The sequence below is a fragment of the Buteo buteo genome, chromosome 16 (assembly GCF_964188355.1).
Source record: "Buteo buteo chromosome 16, bButBut1.hap1.1, whole genome shotgun sequence".
Taxonomy (NCBI): Eukaryota; Metazoa; Chordata; class Aves; order Accipitriformes; family Accipitridae; genus Buteo; species Buteo buteo.
Window position 1 is genome coordinate 12,677,891 of NC_134186.1, and position 27,497 is coordinate 12,705,387.

Sequence of the window (27,497 nt, forward strand, 5' to 3'; positions counted from 1 at the left end):
TTTCCATACAACGTGTCAGTGCATTTTTGTTGAGTGTTTTTAATAAGATGAAGTTGATGAAAATAAATTGCTTTGCAGTTCCTGCTGTGGGTGACAGAAATGCTGGGTCTGTAATTTTCCAAAACTGTGCATTTGAAACCAGTGTGGAGGGTGTTCTGTATGCCTGTAACTGCAATCATCTTCATAAAATACCTCCCAGAAAAAGAAAGCAGCTAGCAGTTTGAATTTTGGGGGCAAGATGCACTGCTGTATCCAGCTTCTTCTGGGCACAGTGAGAGAGGGAGCTGTCAAGGAGAATTTTAGGATTGATTCTGTGCCATGCTTGGCTTTGCCATATGGGATAGTTAGCCAGTTCTGTCTCTAGTATGAGAGGAAGAATGAATTATATAGCAAACCCTCTTACCAGAGTGTCTGTTAGCCAAGGCTTGCAAAACAAGGATTGGGACTTGAAAATGTGGACACCCCATTCCCCATGGCTACTGCATATCAACTGTCTTCTGAGTGGTTCAATGTCTTGCTCAAAAAATGTAATGCAGATAAACGATGATCTCCAAATTACTGAAGTGTACTCAGTAGACAGTCTGGTAACTAGTCATCTCTTCTTGGAGAGAAGATAACCCACATATTCCAAATGTGATTTTCACATGAAGATTTTTCTCTTTTTTTTACTTACTTTAATGGGAAAAGGTCAATATTACCATATTTCTTGTAACTGTTTCTATTTTGATAAAAATTGCAGAAAATACCATTTTAATTCCCTAAAGTTTATGATTTCATTTTGTTGTCCTCTTTTTTGTGCTTTTGTACTACTTACTTAGCTGGCAAGACAATATCAATGTCCGTCTCTTACTACATTCTCTGCTGCATTTCTGTGAGGCAGGAAAATGCTTTCTCCTTTTGCTGACTGGGAGCTGACACATGGAAGTCACATGGGAGCTGATGATGGACCAGGAGCTCAGGTTCCACTTCTGCAACTTCAAGGCTAATGCCATTATCATTAAGCCAATTTTACTTTCCTCAGAACAACTTTTAGTCCTTCTATTGTTCCATCTTTTTGGAAACATTGAAAACAGGAATAATTAAGCCCCCAGATTTATAATAATCTTCTCCTTTTTCCATTTCAAATTTAGAAATTTCCTCTGAGATCATGCTGCTTGAGGTACAGAAAAGACAGTATGCTGGATTAATTATTTTCAGTGTCCACTCAAATTTGAAGAGTTGGATTAATACTGGTAATAAAACTAGCTTGCTGTAAACCCAAGCATGGAGAGAGAGGGATCATATTGCACATACCGTTCAGCCTGGTTTGCTGTGCTGTTGGGAGGAGGGGACAGAGAAGTACACTCAAAATTTGGAATAATACTTAATTCTTGTTTGCAAGTTCTTTGGTAATGTCTCTCAAACAAACTGCCACTGGTTTGAATGCACTGTTCACCCTTGCATTGTTGCTTTACAGAAACTACTTTCAGATCACGTGCCTTGCCATGCAATGCTGAAACTCACTTCAAAGGAGTTAGGCAGTTAGGAGAGGGGTACAGGTTTCTGTAAACCAGCTAACAGAGCCAAAGAACAAAAGTGATTTTTCAGTAAGAATAATAATAATTTGTTGTTTATACTTGTCATTTCAGATTCTGAATAAATATCTCACTGCATAATTTCTTCATTCTGTATTAGAATAGTATATGCTGGGCAAACAAGTAAGGAGACAGTAGAGCACAAAATCACAATGGAGGTGGAAAAAGTCCACAGAGGTTTCAAGTAATCCTCTTGCCAATAGAAGTCTATTGCTTAGTCCATATTAAATCTGGTTTATTTTTAAATGGTTCAGTTGATGGTGTTCCTGCCACTTCCCTGGGGAAACTATTTCATTCCCACTATTAGGCAACATTTCCAGAGATATATACTAAGTTTTCCTCTGCTTGGCTGCCTTTCATTACCCCTACTTACAACAACAAGGTGGTCTATCTATGGCAAGTCCTTTCCTTCCAGGAGATTTCACTCTTCTCTCTATGACTGCCAGGAGTGCTATGTGAGGTCTGGGGTTTCCTCTCTTGCTCCTAGGTCCCTGTTGTGCTGCATTTATTCACTCAGTGTCCCATTTTTCATGTTTGAGTTGCAAGGGAGGGCAGCTACTCCAGCAAATCACTGCTGTTCAGCAGCCAAAGCTGAAGCCTTTACGTAGGTTGTGCACATGTAGTTCTTTTCATCATTTTCCATAATTTAAACTATTCACCTTTCTTTTTTCTTAATTCCCTCTAGTTTGTTGACATCTGTCTGGTTCTCAAGTGTCCAAGACAGGGCAGTATGTGAGTGCAGCTTTGCCACAGCTATTTTATAAAGGAACTGTCACCTTGGTTAAGGGATCTGAGGCTTCCTAGGATGCAGTCTTACTCCACTGTAGCTTTAAGAGCTGCTGTGAAAGCTTATACCTGATTATTCTCTTGTTCCCCTCCGGGTCTTTTAAGTTGTTTTTGGCTTCTGGATTATCTCTCACTATTATATTGAACGCTGAATCCAACAGTGGCATGTCTGAAGTTTGCAGACCCCCTGTTAAAAGTATTGATCACTCCTGATTTTAAAATTCTGATTCTCTGCCACTGTTCTTTCCAGAAGTGTTCTCCTTGACCGCGTGTAGATGTATTTGTATGTAACTGTGTGAGTGTGAGGGGGTTGGTATGATAACGTGCTTATAAATTCCTGGTTTTGTTATTTTCTAGGTATTTGGTGCTAGAACATGTGTCAGGTGGGGAGCTCTTCGACTATCTCGTAAAAAAGGGAAGATTGACACCAAAAGAAGCCAGGAAGTTCTTCCGACAAATCATCTCTGCTTTAGACTTCTGCCATAGTCATTCAATATGGTGAGTACAGCCATTTCCAACAGGAGTTACCTGTTATATAAAAGCACAGAATAAAGGGATCTTACTTCTTGATACCATTAGTTACTATTAAGTAACTGAAGTTGTAAAGCTCTAAAAGCATTGGGTAAAGTGCTGATGTAATTTTTAATTCTTGGCTGTCTGTGGGCGAGTGCACCGGTCACAGATAGACTTTTCATGGAGAAGATTGTCCATCATTTCTCACTGGAGGAGAAGTCACTCACAGGGAATGCTTTAACCAGGAAAACCAAAACCACCAAGGAAAAGCAGTTTAGTTTCCATCATTCTTGGGGCATTTGCTAATAACTGAGAATTACATACACTGTATCAAAATGTATCCCTGAAGAAACTTGGGACAAGTACTAATACAGCAAAGTCATTTTATGGCCTCCTTAAGTTTTTGGAAACCTGCTGGCTTTTGGCAGCCTTCACTGAGTCCCTTCTGGGCATTTGAGTCACTGTTGCCTTTAATTTCCCTTCCAGTAGGGAAGAATTTCCTTGATCTGACTGCTGTTGATACTCACTAACTCCATCATATGATTTAACCATCAAGTGGGGTTTAACCTGTGCTTTCAGGTGGCGTTTTAAATTGGACCAGTTTCTCCTTCATCTTCAGCAAGTTTAAGTAATTTAAATTCTGCTGAAATCAAGTTGTTATAATCAGTCTGAGCACAGAGTTTCTGTGTAGCTGCTGACCCATAACTGCCTGCTTATTTCTCAGAAATCCAGCTCCTCACACTTAGATTGGCTGGGAGAGACCATTTATATTATGTCTGCATGGCAGCTTCTCCATAGCCACAGATAGCCATAGATCCCCCCCTCCAGGAGGCCAAGGGCCACTAATAGATGCTTCAGTGGTTGGATTTGCATTAACATTGTGTAGTTACTTCTCAGTAACTGTACAGTGATTTTCTGTACCCCCAGTTTTGTGCTGAGAACTCGCAAACCGGATGTCCACAGCATAAATGGCCACAGCAAAAACAGATGCCTAAATATTTAGCTTGCTCTTCTAGCCCCCTCCCTGTACATCTCTGACTCATTTCAACATGGAATATTAATCTGAAAGAGAGCATATTTCTAATAAATGGAAAGGGAAATAAGAGCCTTTCTTGAGGATATATTAAGAAGCAGAAGAGGCAGTTCAGAGGTGGTGGATCTGGGTGAGAAGGTCCTGAGGACAAGGCCTACCTGGCCCAGGCAGGGTTACAATAGTCAGAGAAATTCCCATAGGAGCCAAGAACAGGTTGCGTGCCCTAACTAGAGGATCTAAGTTTTCTCTGTTGGCAGAGACCTCTGACAAGTTTTATTCTGAGAATTCCACAATTTTTCCTCCCTGCTAATCAACTGGATTGAGTGATCATGACCTTCTTATAATTAGCATAATCCGTGGTAGGTTGTACAGCTCTCATTTTTTATGTACACTGGGCAGTGTAACCACTGGTGGATTGCATACATACATGTTTCTGTTCCCTACTTGGCTTAACACTTAGACACCCAATCCAAAAAGATTCAAAAATGTTTAAGTACAGCTGAAGAGAAATTAATTACTCTTCCAAATGGATATTCCAGAGAAATATGAATCTCTGTTGGGATAGAAGTTTCCATGAAAGCATGCATATATACACATACATACTAGTCCTTTGGGCTTGTGATGGATATCTCTTGATATGGCAGACTTTAATAAACTAAGTGAGGATTTTGATGAGGCTGTCAGACAGACAAGAACCTCTGCAGGTTTAACAAAATGTGGAATTTCCAAGGCAGAGTGCATGTCTCTCTTGAGGAATCCATTTTCCTCTGTTAAACGTACTGGATTGTGGGCAGTAGTCTTCTTTAGAAGTAAATCCCCTGTCTCCTTGCCAACTCCCACTCGACTAGCATCTAGTGCCGAGTTAGTTAGCAGTAAATCATAAGCTCTCCCTCTCTCCAGGTCACTCTGAGACTTGTGTGGTCTGTGTTATATTAGACCCTGTGTTGTATTCTGAACACTTATCATTAAACCCCTTTTGAAAATCAGAGCATGCATATATGTACGTGTGTACGTGTGTGTGAGTATAAAAGTTAATGTGCTTTCCTAAGCAATGAAGCCTGACCTTGTCCTGTTGTGGGGCAGTGAAATGACAAATCATCTCATCAGCCAGGTTATCCAGTTATGACCATGTTGAAAAATGAAGGCTTCTGCTTTGGTTAATGACTAAGTGTGGGTGCCTCTAACTTACCGGCAGAATAGATTGATAGCCTGGTATCCCCAGCCCCGTATCATTGTCCCATCTTCTGCCTGTACCTCCCAAAACACTGTGAAATATCTGTGGCTTACTTTCACAGCAGTACGTAACCACATTCAGCTTTCACTGCTCAAAATGTATTGATGCAGCAGGATTCCTGGATCAAAGAATCAGAAAGGATTCCCCAATCCTCCTGTCAGTAAAAGGCTTCTACTGCTACTGTGTGGAGAGATTGCTTGTGTCTGAGAGGTGTTTTCAAACAAGCAGCTCAGACAAGGAAGCAGAGTAGGCTTGGAGCTTGAGTCTGTTTGTGTGTTGTTTTAAAAAAGTAGGAGCTTTCTGTTCCTATTTTATTTAATGGGAACAGCAGGGGAATATTTGATGTACCTCATTCTGAGGTGCAGTCACTTATGGGTTTTTTTGGTACAGGTTGGCCATGGGGGAAAGCTTATAGGTAACCCACTGTAGGGTTCTCTACGGACTTTTCTGTGTACATAGCGCTGTGCTGTGCTAGGGAGCCACAGGCAACCATGGGTACAGACAGACAGCACCATGCAGAGGCATTACGTCGGATGCTGCAAACAGTGTATCTGTGTTACCCTGCTGCTTTGCCTGAGCTGGCAAGCTGAGTGGTTAGCTCAGTGATGCAGCATTCTTGCTTCTGCTTCTAGCTCTTCCTCTGTGCTAGCTCTGAGGGCTCTGCACCATGCTGCAGTGCCCAGAGCAGACACGCTCAGCAGTGGTGCAAGAAATGGCAGAGGAACCTGGGGTTCCTTGGACTTCAGTGTAAGACTATCCTAGCCTAGGAAGTTTTCTTTGGACATAACTGATGTTTTTCTCCTAAGCTGCCATTCACCTAATGGTGGGTGTCTGCTCTCCGAAATTCAGGGCCTTTCAGATGTCTCAGCTGGGTGCCCCAAATCAATAGTCCCTTTTGAATATCCTGCCTCCATACTGTGGCAGAGCTCTCAGCTAATTCAGTGCCGACTATATCTTCTGTCAGAAGCGGCGCAGGAGCACGTATCAGGGTAGGTCACAAATCCTTGCTTTCCTCAGGAAGTGTCTTTTTTATCTCCAGTGAGGGAATGCTGCATCGCCAACAGAGGGTGGGAGCTGGGCGAGGAGAGCTGGCGGGCGCCTCATTGGCTGCGTGTGACATCACCAGCAAGAGCTGGGATTGGCGGCGTGCGTATTTTGTGTGTGTTGGGTTTTTGCTTTGGTCAAGCTCATATTTGGTGTCGGTATCTCACAAGCTGACAAATAAAAATATGATTACAGAAAATGCCCCGTGGCAAACCTTATTATGGCTTCAGAGATAACAGATAATGCCAATTACTGCACAGGGCAGTGGTGACATTGAGAGGAAATCCCCTGCGGTAATGAACAGCAAGATGATTATTTCATTTTATTTTTATTTTGGTTGGGTTTCATTTTGTGTTTTTTTTACCGAGCATGCACGAGAGGGGTTAAGGCGGGTTCTTTATGAATATTGATAAATGACAATTATGAGGGCCCTTTCTCCTTTCATTGCCTGGGGCTGTGCTTGCTTGAGTACGAACAAGGCTCTTGCTGAAGTGTGTCTGTGTATGCATGCGTAGGCATGGGGGGGTGTGACTTAGATTGCTGAGGCAATGAATAAGAGCTTTGTTTGACTTTGTCTTGTGTTCTTCCCATCAGTGCAGGAGGGGGAAAGGCTCCTCATAAAATAACACTTCAAGATTTCACAGCAGTAGTGCCAAAATCTCTGGTATATTCTTGCAGGCAGGAGCTGCAGAGCACTGTCAGTAAAGGAAGCATGCTTTTAGGGAGAAATCTGGGGTGTCTTTGAGAAACAGAGAAAGCCAAAGAATGCCAGGTGCCATGTTCTGTCAGGTAGTGCCACCCTCCTCATGACCCCTGCTCTGCCTTGCTTCATTTATTAGGAGCATGTTGTGGTGTTCTGCAGGGATGGTCTGTCAAACACTTAAGACTGCAGCAGCTGGACACTTTGAAATCATGACTCAAGGCTTCCAAATGTGAAACTGGTCTAGAAATTGTGGAACTTAATAAGGTTGGTTTCTGGTTGGTTTTTTTTCTGGTCCTTGAGTCTTCAGGTTTTCAAGTTTTCTTTCATACCATCAGAAGTGAGAAAGGTGCCTTTCTCCCTTGTTGAGAGCTGAAATTCACCAATCATAGCCTGAATCCAGGAGTTTGAGATCTGTGATTGAGACTCACTCTAAAACAGTGAGGAATTTTCCCTTGTACAGGGAACCAGAGAAAACCCATCAAGTACAGCAGCTGCAATGCCAAAGGCAAAGTTATAAGCTCAGCTAAAGTCAGAGAACATGTATTTTTGTAAGTTTACTTCTTTATATAAGCCACTGGAAACTCAAAAATGGCATAGTCTTATTGTAAGCATAATCAGGTAACGTCCCCTGACAAGTACAGCAGTGGTGATCAGGCCTGACAGTCTGTTCTGGCTTTTAAATACATGGAATATATGTTTTGAGGCGAAGTTGGTAGGGAGAAGCAATATGTTTTAATAGATCAATGGAAATAATTGTTAAAAAGCAAGCAAGGGTTTATGCATACAAACCCTTCTGCTGGTCTCCTAATATGTTTATAGATGTTGTCCTTTTTCCTAGCTATAACTAAATTTACTTGTTCTGCAGAATTCTGTGAAAACTTACTAAATTTGAGCATAGCAACCATGGCTCTAAACAAAGATTATTCTGTAGGTAGATAAAAGTTACATGTTCGGATCTGATTTGCAGAAGCAAGAGAAAATAAGATGAAAGGTTTTTTCTGCTCATGAAAATGAAAAATATTGCTTCTCATACTATTAATTATTACTGATAAATTATTTCCATCACATCAGGCACTTTTAAGAAGCATACTGCAGAACAATTATTCTGTGGTCTGGCCCTTCTGGGAGTTTGGGGTGAGTAAGAAAAGCATTTGCAAAGTAACCAACAATTTGATTAGTACAAATGACCTGCAACTACTCCAGTTAGGAGGTTTCTTGGGTTAGAAATCTGTGACCTACAATGAGTTGTCATAGAAACTGATATGAACGTTTCAGCTCAAAAATCACTTTAAAATAATGGTTTAGTTCATCATGTTGTGCCAGGCGAATCCAAGATCTGGAGTCTGTCCCTAAACCAAAAACCTTCCATCAACACTGAGTGAGAGGAAGAGAGTGTTTTATTTCTCTTTTTTCTGTATGCTACAATTGCCTGCATTACAGATACGGGGATATTCCCAGAGCAGGAGGATGGACTAGGAAAGCAATGGAGGGAGCTAGAGGAGCTGTCTGAATAGCATCTGTGGCAGCAGCCAGAAAGCAAGCATGGCCAGCGTGTAAGTGGGAAGCTGGCACATGTTAACGCATACGTATGCCTTCATTTTCTGTGCAAAACCTCCAAGAACTGTGCCCTTTTCCATGGGACAATTTTTTCAGACTTCTCTCTGTATCCATCTTGTGCTGCAAGGGAATTGTAAAGCCTTTGTTGTAATCTGCAAAAGAGGGACACTGCAGAGAGTGACAGTGTATGCTCCCCCTGTCATGGCTTGTTTAATGGCTCCCTTTCACTCATACTTTCTCCCTTCAAAAGCCTGCTGTATGCAGGCTCCTGGTGCTAACTTCTTGCTCTGTTGTCTTGGTTGAGGAGCTCTGGGAGTCTGTGACCACCCTAGATCAGGATCACACTGACTTCTTCTGCAGTGCTGCATTTCTCTTTCATATTCCTTCTCAGCATATGCAGGGCTCAATAGGAGAGTTTGCCGTGTTTGTCAATAAAGAAGCTGCTTTCTTTTCTGATTTCCCAGCCATGTGATAAAGCCCCTACAGCTTTAGAGCCTTTAGAACAACAAAAGGGTAATGAGTCCTCTGTTCACCTGCAGAGAGAGGAGTTGATGCGGTCATATAAGACATGGAGAGCCAGAGAGATCAGCTGGAATGGGACCAAATTAAATGCATTTACTCTGCAATGTGCCATTAATGCCAAGTAATTACCACATACAGTGGGATTTTTGTTTTGTTTTGTTTTGTTTCATTTTGGCACAAGAGAATTCTTTCCAAATACGAATGCATGAGGCTGTCCGGGCTGCTGGGCTCTTTGGTAAATTATAACAAGCCTTCCCTATTCCCATATGTTCCTCTGCCTTCCTTCTGGCATTTGAAAAGCTGGCAATGCGAAGATGGGAAATGCAAATGCAGAGAGGAAGTCTCATTCCCAGTGGCAGTGGTGCTGGTTCTGCCACTCTGGTGCAGACTCCTGGCCTGACTTCTATCCCCCGGATGCTGCCTTGGCAAATTCAAAGTGGTCCAAAGATGGATAGCAGAGAAACGTTTCAGCTAGAAGAAAATTTTCATTGTGGCATAAAATTCTCTTGTGGTTGAATGTGCAAGCACTGCCTGATCCCACTGGCATCCTGGTGTCTGAGAAGAGTGCTGCCACAATACAAAAAAATACTCAGGCTGCCATGAAATTCCTATGCTAACCATCTATACTGGGCACTAGGGACTATGTTGAAAGAGGGATGGAGAAGGGTCAGAGAGATGCAAAACTGCCGTATGACAGTTTTTGTATTTTAGGACCCAGACAGCAAAGAATGTAACTATTCTCACCAGAGTTCACACTCTCCTCTCTGCTCAGTGGGCTATAGTGAAGAGCTGATCATTTTTCTTGATTTTATTTTGGTGAGTGTCTGGAGAGAAAAAAAAGCTTTAAGGTCTGTTGCCACTCCAGATTTCCTTTCACACATACTATCCCAGTCCTGTGAATCCCCAGGTCCCAACTTAAGGCTTTCAAAATGCTCTCTGGGAGGTGGGTCAGGACCTCTGCCTGAAGACCACCATCAGCCCATGTAGGCTGATCATTCATGGAAAAGCATTGCACAGCACAGTGAGGTGAAGCTTAACTCCACGTTTGGAATGTGGATGGTGGCACCCCCTTCTTCCTCTCTCTCTTGCAGTGGTTCTCCAAAAGAAGCCTGAATATGTTTGCCACTTTATAGGAATCTCATTTTTCCACTTGATCCTCCCTAACAACCCAGGCCTAAAACTGTCTGTGTTGTGGATCCCAGCTGATGGGAAGACAGGATGAAATGGGGAGAAGGAGACTCCTTTCCACCAGTGAATACTGTACTCATTTTCAAATGTGTTGTCCCTTCCCTTTCACCACCTCTCAGTGGTCCGGGAGTGGAGCTGGTTCAAGGTTCACATACGTTCTGCTCCAGCCAGGGCCTGTGGCAGGTCTGCTAAGGCTGGTAGCTTTGAGGCATGGAAGGGGAGCATTTCTGCATTTCGTTTAGCTGCACCATTTTCCTGAAATAATATAAGATGTTTTGTAGTGAGCATGTATCCAGGCTGGAGAAACACTTGTGGACATACTGTGCTTAGGTCATGCTCTGCCTTGATCATTTCTTCAAGTTCTCTTTCTTCTCTCTAAAAAAAATACACAATTTTAGGATAAGCAAGGAATTTCGATTTTTAGGTACAAAAGCCATACGTCAGCAGTATGCCTGCTATAAACTGAACCTGTATGAATGGTATCAGCCAGCACACAAACAGTGGAACAGGCATGGGCAGCAGCACCCTCAGCTTCTACACCACGTATCTGTTCAGCTGTCAGCCAGGAGCAGTTGCTAAGACTGAAAAACAACCATAGCCACTGAAAAACCATGCACAGTAGGAGAACATGCACACAACTTGAGCTGTGGGGACGTTTCTTGGTTTATAGCATCAAACAAGCACCACTTACTTTACAGGGAGCTGTTACTTGCCACTGAGCCCTAGTCTTCAGACAGGAGAACTTCAGTGCATCTCCGCAGTCAGATGAGGTCTTCCCAGCACCCTGTTAATGAAACCAGTTGTAAGATGAGAACTGTGCAGGATGTTGCTAGAGGAAAGATTAAATCACACACTACTGTCTCATTAGTGTCCAGCTTTCCCAGCTTCCCTGAGGACTGTGGGCTCTTTACTCCATTTCACTTCTGGGGCTGGAGCATGTTCAGATTTGGCAGATGTTGATGATCTTGCCTTTGTCCAGGACTGCTGTCCTTGATGATCACATTCAGGGTTTCTTTTCCTGGCCATTAACTGGTCATTCACTGCCTCTGGAACGTTTCCTTGTCACTCATCTCCTGCTTTTTTGTCAAGTAGGTATGACTATCTTGATAGTTATTTTATGGCTAATAAGTCTTCTGTCTCCAGTTACCTCAAAACTTTGATTTATATGAGGAAGATAGATTTGATAAAGCACCTTTTCCTTTGTCAGATGAAAATATGCACAAATCTGAATCATGTTGCTCCATTACCTACCGGATTGTTTGCCCATGGTTAACAAGACCACTTTAACACACAGTGTTCATCATGTTTATACAAGATTGGAGACCAAATTTTATGCTCTTTAAAAAGTGACGGGCAAGGAATCATAGGACTCAGTGATAAGGTAAATGACCAGTACCTGCTTTGTGCGCTGTTTTGCTGGAAGTCTCCTTTGGAAGTATCTGTTACACTTCCCAGGTGTCCTATTACAGTGCGCTCTGGTTTTGCATAGAATTGACCTGCCTTATTTACAAGTTGTCTCTAATTGATCATTTCAGACTTCAGATCAGAGATCATTTCCAGGACATTGTCATGCCTCTCATGTTTCTTTGAGAGGGTAGAAACTGTCCTCCTTTACAGTGGTATAGAGGTAGAATTACAGTTGCATGCAAGAGGATTGCTAGGAGAATGTCTTAAAAAGTGAAGAGGAAATGGCATGAAGATAAGGCTGCCTTCCATTATGGGTGTCACAGGACTAGACTATCCCAACGCTGGTTCTTTTGCTGAGTTCAGTTTCTGGTCAGGGTAAGCTGTTTTAGTGAACCATTGTTACAAATGACTGTTGTTCGCCAGACACTCGCATGTGTTGTCGGCTGGCCATTTCCCACAGGTTTGTGTTCTGACCGGCCACCAAAGCTGGCCATTCTGCCAGCAAGGTTTGAGTGTTTGTATTTGGACCTTTTATTAGCAAGACATCAAAGACTCATTTTGCCTACTTACAAGCAAAACCAAGAAAAGAGCTGCATCTTTCATTTGCCTAAAGTGCTTCTCTCATCTCTGTGACTGTTCAAGAGTTACAAATAAAAAGAAAGAAAAGGGGAGCCATGACAAATTTTGTGCAAGGTTTTTGTCTTTGGATATAAAATCATGTAAATGTGATAGTTGTACAAAAGCACTTGAGTACTAAAAAGCAGACATGGGTTCACAGTGGTGTTGGCTGTGGGTAATGGAGATTAATAAATTAGTCAATATATGATACCTTTGATTTAAAGCAGGAGTTGCCATCCTGAAGATCATGGCGGCCTGGCTCTTCCCGTGTTGCCAAATAATAGGAGAATCTAGCTTTTATGGAAGGGAGGGAATCCTCTCTCTTCCTTTCCACTGCTGGCATCCTTAGTTACAAGCAGTGCTGAGTTGAAGGTATTTCTCCATCAGAGCTAATTACACCAAATTATTTCAAAGCCATATGTCTATGTAAACAACTCCTAATGGGGGCTTTTTGCAGTAGCATGTACACCAAGGATTTTTTTTTCTCTAGATATCACTCATTTTGTTTCCTGTTGTTGACAGAATATATTGATGGTGTTGCCTCCTACCTTAAGGAGCTGGCATATGATGGAGTATATCAGCCCTAAATCCAAGCTGAAATTCTCCTCCTACCTATTTCTCTCAGTCTCTCCCTCAGATTGTGCTGGTATCACTGGATGTCGAAGATGTTCATTTCCTGTCAGGGCACTGCGGGTTCAAGCCTTGCATTCATGAGGAGTGGGCATTTGGAATATGGTCTAGAGTATTGCAAAGATTGGATCTTGGATATGTGTGTTCTCCTGCCTGGGACAGGAAAAAAAATGAAATCAATTAAAATATAATAGGTTCGATGCTATGCTGGCTAAAGAACAAGTTTTGGAGTGGGAAAGCTGTCATGGATAATTTAACTCACATTTTGATCCTCTCTTTACAGCCACAGGGACTTAAAACCAGAAAACCTACTGCTGGATGAAAAGAACAACATTCGGATAGCAGACTTTGGGATGGCATCGCTGCAGGTTGGGGACAGCTTGTTAGAAACCAGTTGTGGGTGAGTGTTTCGGAACATGTTGCAAAAATCAGTGATAGATTCCAGACATAAGTTGTCTATAGTAAGGGTTTCAATAAAGACTTGCAGACTTACACTGTGCATTGTTATTTCTCAGCAAAGTAATAAATTGATATGATGCACATAGTGTATAAGATAGCTAAAAGAAGGGTTTTTAAATGTTTTACAGTGAAAAGCAGGTCTCTGCAGGTGTCACATAGGGATTTAAAAATCAAGGCTTTCAGATTTGGATTCATCTGCATATGCTGGTGTGTTTGCTTTCACTGGCCATATAATTTTTGAGAACTGAAAGCAGTAGTGTTGGCTGTTTTAGGAAGAGGCTTTAAAAATATTAGGGGGTGAAAAAAAATGAATCTAGGGGTTTTGAAATGGAATTTGCATGTCCTGATTAGGCTGCCTTCTTGCAGCTCTTCCTGTTCATGCTCCACACTGCTTCGTTTCGGCTCACATGCAGGATTGACAGGGAGGCAGCCAGGTCCTTTGCAATTAGAAGCAGGGCATGAATGCAGATACAAAGGAGACTGCTTGGAGGAATATTGCAGGGGCAATCTAAAAACATTTCCATGGCGATTCAATTGCCAGCAAGAGCTTTCTAAGAATTTCCAAGGGAGCCAGCAATAAGCCCAACAGCTGAGCAAAGCCCGGGTGCCTGGCAGGGGACAGGATGTGCTCTCTGGGGGCAATGCCCTCTCATCACCGTTGCCTCTAGGGACACCACTGCACCATGCGCCGCTCCCCCCCAAACCCCAGCTATGGCTTGGTGCTCTGTTGACTGTGGGGGGCTGCCACAGTGAGCTGTGGCAAGGGCAGCAGCTGCATCAAGCTGCTTCAGGCTGGGCCCGCTATGCCAGCTTTTACCTGTGTCTGAATTTTTATAACAGCAAACTCAGAAACTGGAGCTGCAGGCAGTACCAGCGGATTTCCACCTCCTCCCATACAGACCTACTCTTCCTGGCCTTTGGTAGTGTGAATCTGATAACTCCAGCCCAGCCCTGTCCTCAGCTGATTACAGTCAATGTTTTTTCAGTCTGTGCTCTGAGCCAAGGTAGTTCAGGGTAGATGTGGAGCCATCATGGTTCCCTGTACAGCCCAGCCACTGCCTCTCAGTCCTGAGCTGTACAGCTCTGCTTTCAAAGTCATGAATAATGGATAGCAAAATTATTTGAAGTTCATGATGTGATCGAATGCTGGCTGATGAGTACACTGAGACCCACACATTCCTTTCTGTCCACGTCAAGTCAAGATTTGATCTCTTAGCAGCACAGATGAAAAGCAAGGAGCTATGAGTTTGCACATCTGTTGCTTTCAGCTGCTTTCAAACCTTCCCTCTAGATGAGGAAATAAAGTCCTCCCTGCAGTTAACCATGAAGCCTGTATACTCTTTAGATAAAATTTTCCCCCTTCCTTCCATGAAAAAACCAAGAGGAAGTATAAAAGCCAACGCAGTCTCACATTGCCCTGTAGGATTTTTCAAACTCCCCAGGAACCTCTCAGTAGGGTTCCAGTCCTTGTTAGCACCAGGCTCTGTCATCCAGGTCTAGAGTCTCAAAGGGAGACTTCCTTTCCATAAGCTGTGCTGGAATTCAAACCTCCATGCTTCAAGCAGAGCCAGCCCCCACATTGCGGCCTTAAAACGTGCTAATAAAGAAATCAATGGAACGGAAGAGATGTGCCTGTAATAAACAGAACACAGCAGCAATGCTATGATCTCCTGCCTTGCAGATGCATTTTAAGTGTGGTGCCAATCACTAGGCCTCCATGTGAGCTATTACACCACTTCATTAATTCTCCTGGCATGGAGCCCAGCATGGCTGATACTGGTGTCTTGTGATCTCTCTGGTTTGGGGGGTGAAGGGAGGAAGGAAGGAAGGAATATATAACAATATGCCACACTGTTCACAAAGAAAGGCAATCCAGTTATGACTCCCTTTCCCTTGGAGCACACAGAGTAACCTCAGAGCTTTTCAAGGCAACAGTTTTACCTACCCTTGTAGCTGGTACTTTCAGCCAGCATGAAAAGGAACAAAACAGAGTGAATCATGGCTGAGATACTGAGCTTTAATAAGATGCTCCTCCATGCACCCAGAAGTTAATTTCCAGAATGGTTTTATCTGTGCTGTGAACACTGATAATGAGATGAAACTGTAACATTTCCATTGACAGTCACGCAAGGAGTCTCCAGGTATTTCTGTCAGTCAGAGTGGGAGGATCAGATGGGGTTGAGCTGTGTGATGCAGCTAACTTTGTCAGTACAGCAGAGCAGTTAGCGTGCAGTCAAAAATTCTTTGCTGTCACAAGTGACTTGCTAAGTTTAGTCCAAAGTTTGGGTAGGCTTTAGGTCACCACAGAGCCTTGACTGGCCTCCTGAAGATAATAATGTAGTCTAAAGTATGCTGTATTGCCTACCTCAGAGTCAGTGTTTTCTGAGAGCTACTCCTTAGATCTGCACAGATATCTGTAGCACTGATGGCTACCTGGAGAAAACAATAAAAGTTCAATCCGGTTGTGTCTGTGAAGGAGAGGGAGGTAAGGGTGGACTTGCTGTTTCATTGACATAATTTGTCACTGACAGACTGCCCATTGGATCTTGATTGTAATGAATCTCCATTACTGGAAATGTCTATTGCGCAAATCTTGCATATACAAAGCACAGAAGAATAAGCCATAATTTTAAACATGTGTCTTTAGACCCTTGAAGGGAAGAGGAGCTGTATGTGGGGTTTGCAAAAATAACTCAGCTTACTGCAGAAGTTGCACAGCAAGGCATCCTCATGGAGAGATGGTCCTTGAAATGCCAAAGTAGCGCAGTGAGTCTCTGCATTCCTCCAGGAGCGGGGGACGTCTGTGAGCAAACAGCAAAGGAAGGAAGCGGAAGATGCGGTAGGATGCTGCTTCTATTATTTTAGATCTCTTCAGCTCTTACTCCTCTTTATCCCTCCAAGCAATGGCATGCAGAGACACTCCCCTGTCTCTTTTCACAGCAGTTCCTCCCAGCACACTGCCTTGCAGTGTTTCAGAATGGTAGATACTGTCCAATCCATCCTGAATTGTCACTAGGCAAGAAGAGTGAGTGCCTTATGGTTAAACCTCAGGACTGAGACCTGGGTGATCTGAGCTTGGCTTCTGCCTCTTCTGAAGGCATTCAGGGTGGTCTTGGACAAGACGCTTTACCTTTCTCTGCTTCAGTTCTCCATCTTAGCAAGTCATTGCAGTGCGCAGGTTGCTCTGAATGTAAATTGCAGTAATTTCTATAGGAGTCTTGGAAAAGTAGGAATTGTTGGGGCATTCCCTGGACCTTGTTCCCTTTTCTTGAACTAAGAGGACTTATGGCTAAAATGAAGGATTGGAAGAAGATACTGTTGAGTTACAGTTCTTGGGAGTTTGTAAAGATCTTTCCTAATTCCCCATTGCTCCTCACAGAAACCTGGCAAAGTAAATTTTTGCCATCTCTTCACTTCTCTCCGTTTCACTCATCACAGCTTCAAATCACTGAGTCCTAGTGGGTGGAGGTTCCTGCAAGCTGCCAGAGGACTGAGAACCCACAGTAGTGCTAGTCTCTGGGCTGCATGCCTCCAAATCTCTCTATCCCAACCAAGAGCTAGGACAGAGCTGACGTGTAAATATAGCTTGCTCCAGCACCAGACCTGATCTCTGCAGCGGCAGTCGGTATGGAGACTGACGCCACTGCTGACAGCCCCACAATTAACTGACTGTATGCAACAGTTCCCCCATATTGGTGTCTCCACAGGGAACCCCTAGCCTGATCCAGAAAGCTGTGTGCATGTGGGAAGATCATGATTTTTTTGAGAGTGAGAAGAAAGCCTTGTGCCTGTCAGTGGCATAATGGAGGAAAACAGCAACTTCCAACCCCAGCACAGTCCATTCCTCTGCTCTCAGCTCTCCCTAGCAATTCCTAGCAACACTTTGCAGACCCACAGATTGCCTGGATCTATCAAAAAAAAAAAAAAAAAAGCACATAATCTCATTAAGAACTGATTACTGGCTCTTTTTGAGCTCAGGGTATTTATAACAACCATTGCACTGTGTGTTTGTTAGAAATGCTAGCAGAGATCATCTAGTTCCTGATTCCCTTACGTCTGTATTTGGTGTATCAGCACACCCGTGATGAGCAGATAATTCAGGAGAGTGATATTGATTTGCAACACACCTCAGTGTCCAAGCACTGTTTCTGATTTTAATGACAAGACATGATGCTGCACATATTCTTTCCCCTTTATAATAAATGTGTGCATGTTGTCTAAAACATATGCAAGTGTCCTACATTCAGTTATTGTTAGGCTTGCAAATTTAGGCTCTTAAAATTGGAAATGCCAGAATTAGTACTTTTTACTCTATCTCGTCAAGAGCTTCCATTCCCAGCACTCCGTTCCCATCTCCTTCCCTGATTTGCTTTCTAGTCTTGCTGACTTCTCCCAGTCATTCCTGCTCTGTATTTGCCCCAAATCCCAGATCCTTTTCTCTTTTCCACTAGGTTCCAGCTCTAGTTTACCCTACCTGGTTGTCCCAATCAGTTGCTGTCAGTCCTGGATCTATTTCCCATTGGTTCTGCACTCACTTTGTATTAAAGTTTGGTACCTTGTGACAACCCCAGCCGCAGCAGCTCGTAGTATCAGTTTCAGGTAGAAAAATTGTTCTGTGAAGTTTTACCAATGCAAATAGAATTTTCATCCTGATGCTCTAGAGTGCTTCTGCTCGTAAATGCAAACTGCAGTTTTCTAGTGGCAGTTTGAGTAATTTTTTCTAGAGAATGCAAACAAATACTCAAGTTTTCCCTTTGCAGTTGAGAATACTAGAAATTTTCCTTTTTTATGGGAAAAAAATATTTAATTTAGATTAGACTTAGATGGTGGAAATGTTTTGGCCCATACACAACATGCATGCACACACAAGCATGAAACCAGTCTGAGGCAGATGACAAGCATGGAAAATTGTTGTTAAGTTGTTAAATTGATGGTAAGTCATGGGCAACTTAAAATAAGGATTATAAAGGGAAATACCAGACAACTTTATTAATAACCATTAATACCAGCCTCACCTATAATACATCCCAAGGTATGTTAAAAGAGCTTTAAGTCTGCAAAATCAAGCACTGAGAATTTAAGATGTGCTTAAAATGTTAAGATTGCCAGTATAGCATTAACTTAGCCCATGCACGTTAGGATATGGCCATTAATTACAAGCTTGTACAGCTTTCTCCCAACAAATCTTTGCCTCATTTGGTGTTTGGGTGGTGTGGTTTTTTGAACAAACAGCTATTTAATGTTTGATTTTTCCTCATGATTCATTTTATGGATCCATTCATAATTTCTGCTCACTGCATTCAAGCCTTGCTATGAATACTAGGTATGATTTTCATCGTAGTATCTTAGGTTTACAAATATTAATTACACTGTTTTCATATTATGTTTGCCACATTGATCTGGTTATCTCCATTTATATGAGGACACGTGATTCTGCAAAATGAAACTCAAAATTATCAACCAGTTTTGAGCGTGGATACTCTGGGGCCTCATATCTCAGAATACTCAGGCCTTGACAACAGTCCTTTAATTGGAGAGCAGAGAGCCTACCAACTGCAGCTACTGCTCCACGTGCTTATAAATACTGTAAATCAGACTTCGGATGTGTTGCACTGTGATTTTGGAAACTGGGGAACCTGCAACTCATAATTACCTGTGAACATCTCAGTTTAAGGCACCTGTTCATTTTCTTTCACAGAAGGATTCTGTGGCAGGGGTGGAGAGAGAGTTTGATCCTCCAGTATGTCAGTCAGCTGCCTCTATCACGAGCTTGTCCTCCATGACACTAAACTTCCCTCACATTGCTACAGACTTTCCAACTTCAGCCACAAGTAAGACAGAGGCATTGGGGACAGCAACAGATCCACCACCCCACCCCAACTTACCTGCAGAGTACAGTATAACCTCTTCAAGCTTTATTTTAGCAATTCTTAACTTTTGAAAGCTTAACTTTGCAACCTTTATGCCCTTTTAATACTGGGGTCTGTTTCATTTTTTAAATTAGGATCTCTTAAAGGTTCCAAGTCTTAATAATTTGAACTGATATATTAATGAACTGATTTACAGATTCCCCAGAAATGTAATTGTGTTCAAGGAGTAAACAGCTGTAAGATGGCTAAGTGCTAGATGTTGAGTTTTCTCATATAAAGCTAAAGGACTGAGTTGAAGCTTTAATGGCAAAATAGCATTCAGCCTTAACTACAGCTACAGCCTTAATTACAGCCTTACCTACAGCTACTGCCTTCACTGCAACCTTAACTACCCACTGCTACTGGAACCATTTCTTCAGTCTCTCCCTGTCTTATTTTTCTGTGTGATCTGTGGCTGTCGCTTTCTCCACTCAGAATGCTCTAATGTATGTTCTTCTCCTGAAGAATTCCCTTTATCTATTTTGCTACTCCTCTGGCTTTCCCCTTCATCTCAGCCCTTTGCTACCCAGCATGGGGGGAAAGCACAAGGCAGCCGTTGTGCTAGTGGGTAGCTTCTGTCTCTGAAAGCCAGCTTGGAGACTGTGATTAACGGGGTGGGGGAGAAGGGACTCTAGCATCTGAGCAACAGCAAAGACAGCTAGACGTGGGAGGACTTCCGTGCACCTGTACAACCTTCTGTATCAAGGTAACTTCATGCATAAGAAAAACAGAGGGAAGGAGGCTTCTTGTTCCTCCCTCTCTGCAGAAACTCTGCCTCCAGCTGTGAGGCCTAAGGAATGGCACTCGAAGCTTTTCTTCTTCCCCAAATAGTACCATCTTAAGGCATGGGACCAAAGGACCCAGGTATGGACACGCATGTTTGATGGGACCTGGGAACTCATCAGATAGCGTAACACAGGATTTGTCACACTGTGGAGTAGGATTACATAGCTTTCCCTGTGCTTCTTGGATCAACCATCAGCTTCTCTGGAAAAGCAGTTACTGTATATTCCCAGATAAACCATACATGGGCAGTCGATTTGTGTGTGCACAGTGCAGGTCTCTCTTACCTACATAATGAGACCTGTAGGTCACAGGCACATCGCATCTGCACTGATGATGTGGCCCTGGTTGTCTCAGATCTACTGTAGCTGTGCTGTATCTTGATGTGCCCAGATCAAGAACTACTTTTCTAGTTTCTCAGATGAAGTTCAGGATAGATACATCAAGGATATATACATTTCTTTCTGAATGCCTGACTTAACTGTCCAGGACTGTCCTGGATGTCACCATTGCACTCTGGCTTATGTCCTCCGGTTGAAATCCCATGTAAATGCTTTGCTAAGGTCCCCCAAGATCTATAAGATTACTGTGTCCTAGAGTCATAGCTGTGAATGACCATTCAGAGAGCCCTTCCTGCCCCAGACAAACTAGCCTGGGAAAATCCACGTCACCCTTGATATAAACACTGCCAACATCGGTGCTTTTTTTGCAGCAGTACCCACAGGCAGCAACTGCTTCTTGATCTTGATGAGCGATATACTTATTTGTTATCAAGGGCAGATTGTGGCTTTTGCTGCACAGAGATGTAGCTGAATGATGAGGAGATGGCCTAGGGGAAGAGGCAGGCAATGTTGCTCTTGACACACGTATATTGAATAATTAGTGATAAGAGCCAAAGAAATATTCATGACTCTGTAGAAAGATAAATAGATTTTTGATTAAATTTGAGTTTTCTCTTTAAAGCAGCTGAAGTTGCTCTGTGATTGGCAGCATGGAAATGAGTTTTCTATGGGTTCTGGCTGGCCGGAGGATCGCTTTTAGAGCTGTTAGCCAAGATAATGCTGCAGATATCTAGCTAGTGTGTGCTGGCAAGAATTCAGAATGGCTATGCCAGGAACCTGTGCTCTCTGGGCAGTTGCAGTGCATCTGTTGAATGATCAAATCAATCCAACTTGTTCAAAGGACTTATTATATCATTTTCTCCCCCCACTCTCCTAGATTTTAGCAGAATTTCAGTGGTGCCTTGTAAGACACCTAGCAGATTCCACTGCACTCCGGCTGACCTCAGGAGGGTAAATGCTTTAAGTACATTTGCTAGTGGGACACATAAATAGGTATACACCTGTCTTGGGTTCTTCACAACACTTAACATTCTTCTTTTCAAGGATGTTAGCACAGGAAGCTATCAAGGTGGTTGCATTGCTCAGCATCCACAATTAAGAGTTCTGAAATCTTTGTTGGAGTCATCATGTTCAAATAAGAACTCAGAAGCACTCTGCAAATGGAGACACTGACTCTTCCAGTGCATCCCAGATGGCACGGCCACCCAAAAAGTATTGTGCTGAAGGATGATGCTGAACGGTACAGGATACCGTGCAGGATTTGAGAGGTCTGGCTTAAGTTTCTAGCTTAGCCACAGACACCACCTGCAGTAGCCATTTTTTATTACTGTCTGTCTTCGTGACTCACCTTCTGTAGGAAAGGCAATGGTAGCATCGTACCTGACAGAAGCTAAAATGCATGCAAGACTGAGAAACTCAGACACGCTAAGTGACAGGAGCTCAACAGTTATCTAGATTGTGTCTTCACTCCTTTGTTACCCCCCCGATACGTTTTCCAATAAACCTAGTGTGACTCACTTATATAGAACATGTTAGAACTGGTCTTTCTATTCTGAGGTGACTAAACTGAGTGAATGTCCATGATGTTTTTTCCAAATTATAGTTGCAGTACTACCTTCCCTACAGCTCCATAGTTCCCTCTTCCACTGTTCTGTCTAAGCAGTCTAGCACTGGTGACAGTTGGCTGTGCTTGTCCAGTCCTGGGTTGCAGTCCCAGTTCTGGTCCTGGTCCTTAATTCTGATTTGTGTGTGCCTTAAGGATGACCTGTACACTATACACCATTTTTATGATAAGAAAAAAAGACACCACCACTAGTTAAGCATTCTCACAAGAATAATTTCACTTGTCTTCTAAAAGCTTGTAAAATCATGCATTAGTCCAGTGATATGACTCTTTAGTGGTTAAGGCTTTGGGGTATTGAAAAGAACAGGTGTAGAGTAGCTGTTGGATTGCTATAAAGAAGCAAATTCACAGGGAACAATATAATTTGGAGGCTTGGGAACACATACATAACATTAAGTAATTTGGCGTCTCACTGTGGCCTCACTTTCTCTCCAGCAGTGGCCAGCAATATGCTGTAAGTCCCCCAAATGAGCCCCCGCTTAGTCAAGAAGCAACAATTTTATTAACACTACTGACTGCTTTAGCTTAATTTCATTATGTTGCCATCATGCTCTTTGTTCCTATAGAAGCTTTTTCCCTAAAAGGTTAAAGCCTCGTACAAATCCCAGCATCAGTCAAAATTCAGTCATACAAACTTCTGTGAGGTATAGAAGTTGTGCTGGCATTGCTCTTCTTTTAGTCAGAAGAGTACACTCATGGTGAGGTTCTGGTCACCTTTTTCAAACTGGGGCCAGCTGCAGCTTTTAAAAACGTTAAGTAACCTTGTCCATGTCCAGTAACCTTGTCCATGTCTATATGGCTGCCAGTGACAGAGCTGCCAAGAGAGCCCAGATAGTCTGTCCACCCACTAGGCACAAGTCCATTCTTTTTGCTATCCTAAGGCCCAACTATGGCCAGCTCTCTGAGGGAAGGTTCTGGTTTTCATGATCTGTTTTCACTCTTGAATTGAGGTTTTTAAAATCCAGTCTAAATTAAGACACTTGGGATCACTACTGAGCGGATAGACCTGGTTAGAATACCTGTGATAACCTCTTAAATGGGGGTTAAATCTTGTACTAAACTTCTGAATTCCATCTTTCCTGAAATTTGTGAGGGATCAGCTGCATTTCTCTCTCCTTGCTTAAGTTTTGCTGTCAAGGTAGCTGCAGTCCCAAGTGTACCCTGACGTTATTATCATCATCTGCCAAAAGCTGTGATACCACATCAGGGCGTTCCATGCCCACAGGATGATATTTTGCCATAAGATAAGTGTAGTGTGTATGGAAATTCAATTAATGGGCTGTCTCACTGGGCATTAATGTAGCATCCTAGCACAAAGCTAACCTCATTGTGCCTCTGTTTTGCTCATTACTTTGTGAGACAGGTATTGCCCAGCCATGATTGCATTTGTCACAAGAAACAAATGCACAAATGAAGACAGGCTTAGGGACTGCTGGGAGGTGTCAGTATAAACAATAGCATGATTTGCCCACAGGTCTCAGACAGTTTGCATCCCTTTTACTTGTCAAGTTACTTTAATGAAGGCTATAAAATAAATAGCTGTGGCTATAATCTTTAGGAATTAAAATGATTACCTGGCAAGTTGAAGTAATTAACTATTCTCACCCAGAGATATATGGGTAGAAGGATGCAAAAAGAATATATTAATTCACTAGGTAGTGTACTACCGTCCATCCCTTTTACTTTTTTGAAAGAAAAAAAAAATTGCATGTTGAATCATGTACTGGTGGCTTTTATGACCACTAGAATAATTGAGAGCAATCATAGCAGAAGAGATGCAAGACATGGTTTAGGGATGCATGTGTTTGGTCTGAAAATACTGTTCTGTCTCTTTTCTTATAAAAGGCTATTCTAATTAGATACAAGGCCTAGTTAAAGGGTGGGATTAGAGGGCTGGAATTCTATATAATCACAGAATATGCCTGGTCTTCTCTTCCTTCCTTGCCTTTAAGAAATTCTTAGTAGGGCCATAGAACTTTGAATTATGTTGCTTCTTGACCATTTTATGAGTTTCTTAGAAATATGTTGTCATTGAGGTAAGGCAAAAAGTGCTGGTTTTGCACACTTGCATTCTGTATAAGTGACCCAATCATGATTCTGCTAAACAAAATGGAAATGCACATAATCCATATATACAAGGCTGTTACATGCTCATTTGACTGTATTTTATGTTTCAGATCACCACATTATGCTTGCCCTGAAGTCATCCGGGTAAGTTGGTTAACATTAGTGTATAAATATATTTTTTTAAAGTGTCACTCATTGCAAGTACACAGACAGACCCTCTGTACAGGAAATCTGGCCAAGGCAGACAGCATTGGAAAGGACACAAGGAACGTAACTACGGTTTTGTTTGTTTGGCTCAGCCCTGAATCAAGCTACATAGACAGTATGAGGGAAATGATCGTGTGTTATTCTCACAGTACCCTTCGTGCCATGTGATCCGACAGAAATACAGTAGCCTCGTTTAACTTGATCTTTCCACCCAGGGGATGCAGTCCCCTACGCTTTCCTGTCTCTGCTGTAGCTGTCATTTCAGTAGAAGAGCCGGGGTTGCCTGTCAGTGATGTTGGTTTCCATTAAATAATATGAACTATCCTTTCCCTCTACTCTCCCTTTGTCCTCTGAAAATAAGTATCCAAGATTTCAGTGGCCAGGATTGCCCTCTTTTAAAGCATATCTTTAATGTAAAGCCAAGCAGGAAGCATACAGAAGCAACTGTCCAAACAATACTATGAGTTCGCAAGTAACATGACTGGTGACAAGCTCCCTGAAGAACCAGGGAAGAGAAAAACACCTTCTTGATGTCCTTAATACACCTCTGACACAGTTTAAGTGCCAGATCTAATCATTTGTGAGCTGTCGACCGTTCCTGCCCTGCTCCCCACTTCTGAGCCTATCCTCGCCGATCCCAGATAAGACTGTAAACTGATGTTCATAAAAATTCTATTAATGGGCTGTGTCATGGCCTCCGAGTTGGGAAGACCACCTTGGGAAGCAGGTGGCTGAATTAAAATGTGGGGTTTCCCATTCTCCCCTCTCTTGTTCTTCAAGGATAATTAATTCATTTGCTAGTGAGCAGTCTTTTGAACGTCTGTGTCATTGCTGTGCAGGGTGAAAAATATGATGGAAGGAAAGCAGACGTCTGGAGCTGCGGAGTCATTTTATTTGCGTTGCTCGTGGTGAGTCATCTTCCTTGCGCTATCCTTTAAAAAGAAAAGAAGAATCTGAAAATGCTGCTGTATTTAATGGCAATTCTATTGAGATCATGTACAGATGTTTTTTTTTTAGTTCCCCTGGTTTTGTATCTCTTAGTTGCATCCTTTCCTCTTATTTCTACATCACTCCCAAAGGAAAAGCATGAGGAATATTTCACTGCTGCTTTGAAATGCTGATGCCCTGCACAGCAAAGCATAGACAAGTGTCAAAAATTTGTCTCCATAAATGCTCTTTGCTGTGTTGTGATACTGCAGCACATTTTTTGATGGCAAAGGATGTGCAGGGTTGCCACTCCAGAATACAGAGAGCGTCCAATAAGTTGTCCTTCACAGGATCAAAATATGGCTGGGTTTGGGAAGTGTTCTGTTTTGTCTGCTGTATGTATGTATGTGTTTCAGTAGGTATATGCATACATTAACTGCAGTGTTTTATCAAGAGAAGATTTGAGTGCAACAATTTTGTTCCGTGCAAGTATCAAGCTACATTTTAATTTGGTACACTTGGGAATATAAAAGTGAGCCAGTAGTACAAAGTTTAAATTAGTTTCCATCTGGCTCAGTAATACTTTCTTTAGTATTCAAAATGTGGTATCTTGTAACTTATCCTTCTGTCGATCAAAGTTTCAATCCTCTGTGGAATTTATTCTGATTTGCAGTGGTAATGTAATACTCCTAAACATACAACAATGGGATCTCCAGCTGGGGGCAGATAGGCTTGGCATTTGTTAGCAATTTCTATAGTATAATGTAGGAAAATATAGTTTATGTTTATATAAGCGTATACCATGTACAGATTGAATACTGTATATGAGAATAGATTTTATGTGCATGTTAAGTTTTTTTTAGCTGTAATAGTTCAGATGATCATCTACAGTTATAAAAATAACAGGCCTGAAGTCAAATTTTGATGTCCTCATACATTTATTAGTAAACCTAATTACTTCACTCAAATGTTTTATTTTGACAAAAGCACTTGTACAATGTACAGTCAGAATTAGATTCTGCACATGATTTTTGTTTAAAATACTTGAAAATTTTAAAGGGGTTTTTTTTCAAAAAATGTGATGATAATTTTATTAATGGCCCAAATCAAAATAACCTTGAAGTAATCTCAGTATGATGCTCTAATTCACCTTAACTGATCTTACTCTTTCTTTCTTTTTAGTCATTACAATTCACTGACATTTTTGAAGTTTTAGATTTTTTATCTTGATGTTGCCAGGGAAGAATTTTAACTATCTCGCTAGATAGCACCTGGTCATCTATTGCTCCTGAGCAGCTATTTTCATGGCTGATAAAATAGAACTGTATAATGAGCTCTTAATATAACTTCTTGAATTTGTAAAAATAGAAGAGAGAATGTGTCAAGATGGTTAGGATTTGTAGGAGTGGGCTTTTCATTTCAGGGGGATTCTCTCTCAAGATTTGGTATCTCTCTGTTGCTGCATGTTCAACTGTTCCTACATATATACATGAGCCTGAAAAACGATTGAAATAAGTCTATTATTGACGGAGAGTGCAGAGCTCTCCAGTTAATTATGTCAGGACAAACCCTACAAAAAGTCTCAAGCTGTAATAGCAGGTGGTAGTAATAAAAGAGCTGTAGTTGTTACCTTCAGGAAATGCCACAAAGCAGCCTTGCTGACTTCATCGTCGCTTAAATTGCATTAGCCAAAGTACTGAACTATCAGAATTGATTTTCCTTTAAGTCTGGAATGGTTAGGAGAAGAGTAGGTAACTCAGGGGATTGGTTACAGAAGGCAGGGAGGCTCTCTCTCTTCAAGGCCACTTGAATGAACAAACAACAGTAAATAGTGCCCAGTAGTGGTTGCCGTCAGGTGGGCTTTCTGAGGCTTCTGTAAATGGAGCTGTTGGTCTCCGTAAACCATAGACACAGGATTGCTTATACAGATGCACTACTCGCTGTAGTAAGAGCAGTGCCAGAATTGACAACTTAAAGCTTCATTATCACAGCAGCTGACAGCTTGCAGCTTCCCACAAACCATCCTGGAAATCAAGGAAGCTCGGCACCTAGAATTAGCCAGTGAAAGAAGGAAGTGAGAATATCTAGAAAGGTGCAGACTTGCTATAAAAGAGTATCAGCTTCAGTTGGTGGAGTTATCCTAAAGATTTCAACTTCTTTTTTTCCTTTTTGTCCTTGCAGCAAGGATAGGTCTTTTGCTGCTTTTTGTGGCAAGCTGATGATCTATTCAAAATGTAATTTCAGCTAAAAAAACCTCAAGCCATTCATGTAAGTGAGCTACAGTAGGGAAGCAATAGGAACTGATGACCTGACCACAGCATGGGAACTGGATGGAGTATATTAAACAGGTAGAATGTCTGCTGCTTCCAAA

At 42.1% G+C, this 27,497-nt stretch overlaps 1 protein-coding gene across 1 annotated transcript in view; it reads left to right on the top strand.

Annotated features, from left to right (window-relative positions):
- The window catches only part of BRSK2 (BR serine/threonine kinase 2), a 326,204-nt gene that overhangs the window by 229,678 nt on the left and 69,029 nt on the right, over positions 1-27,497 (top strand). Inside the window, 4 exon segments of the mRNA XM_075047051.1 lie at positions 2,718-2,858; positions 13,093-13,209; positions 24,103-24,136; positions 25,039-25,107. Of these exon segments, the coding sequence (XP_074903152.1) occupies positions 2,718-2,858; positions 13,093-13,209; positions 24,103-24,136; positions 25,039-25,107 (361 nt within the window).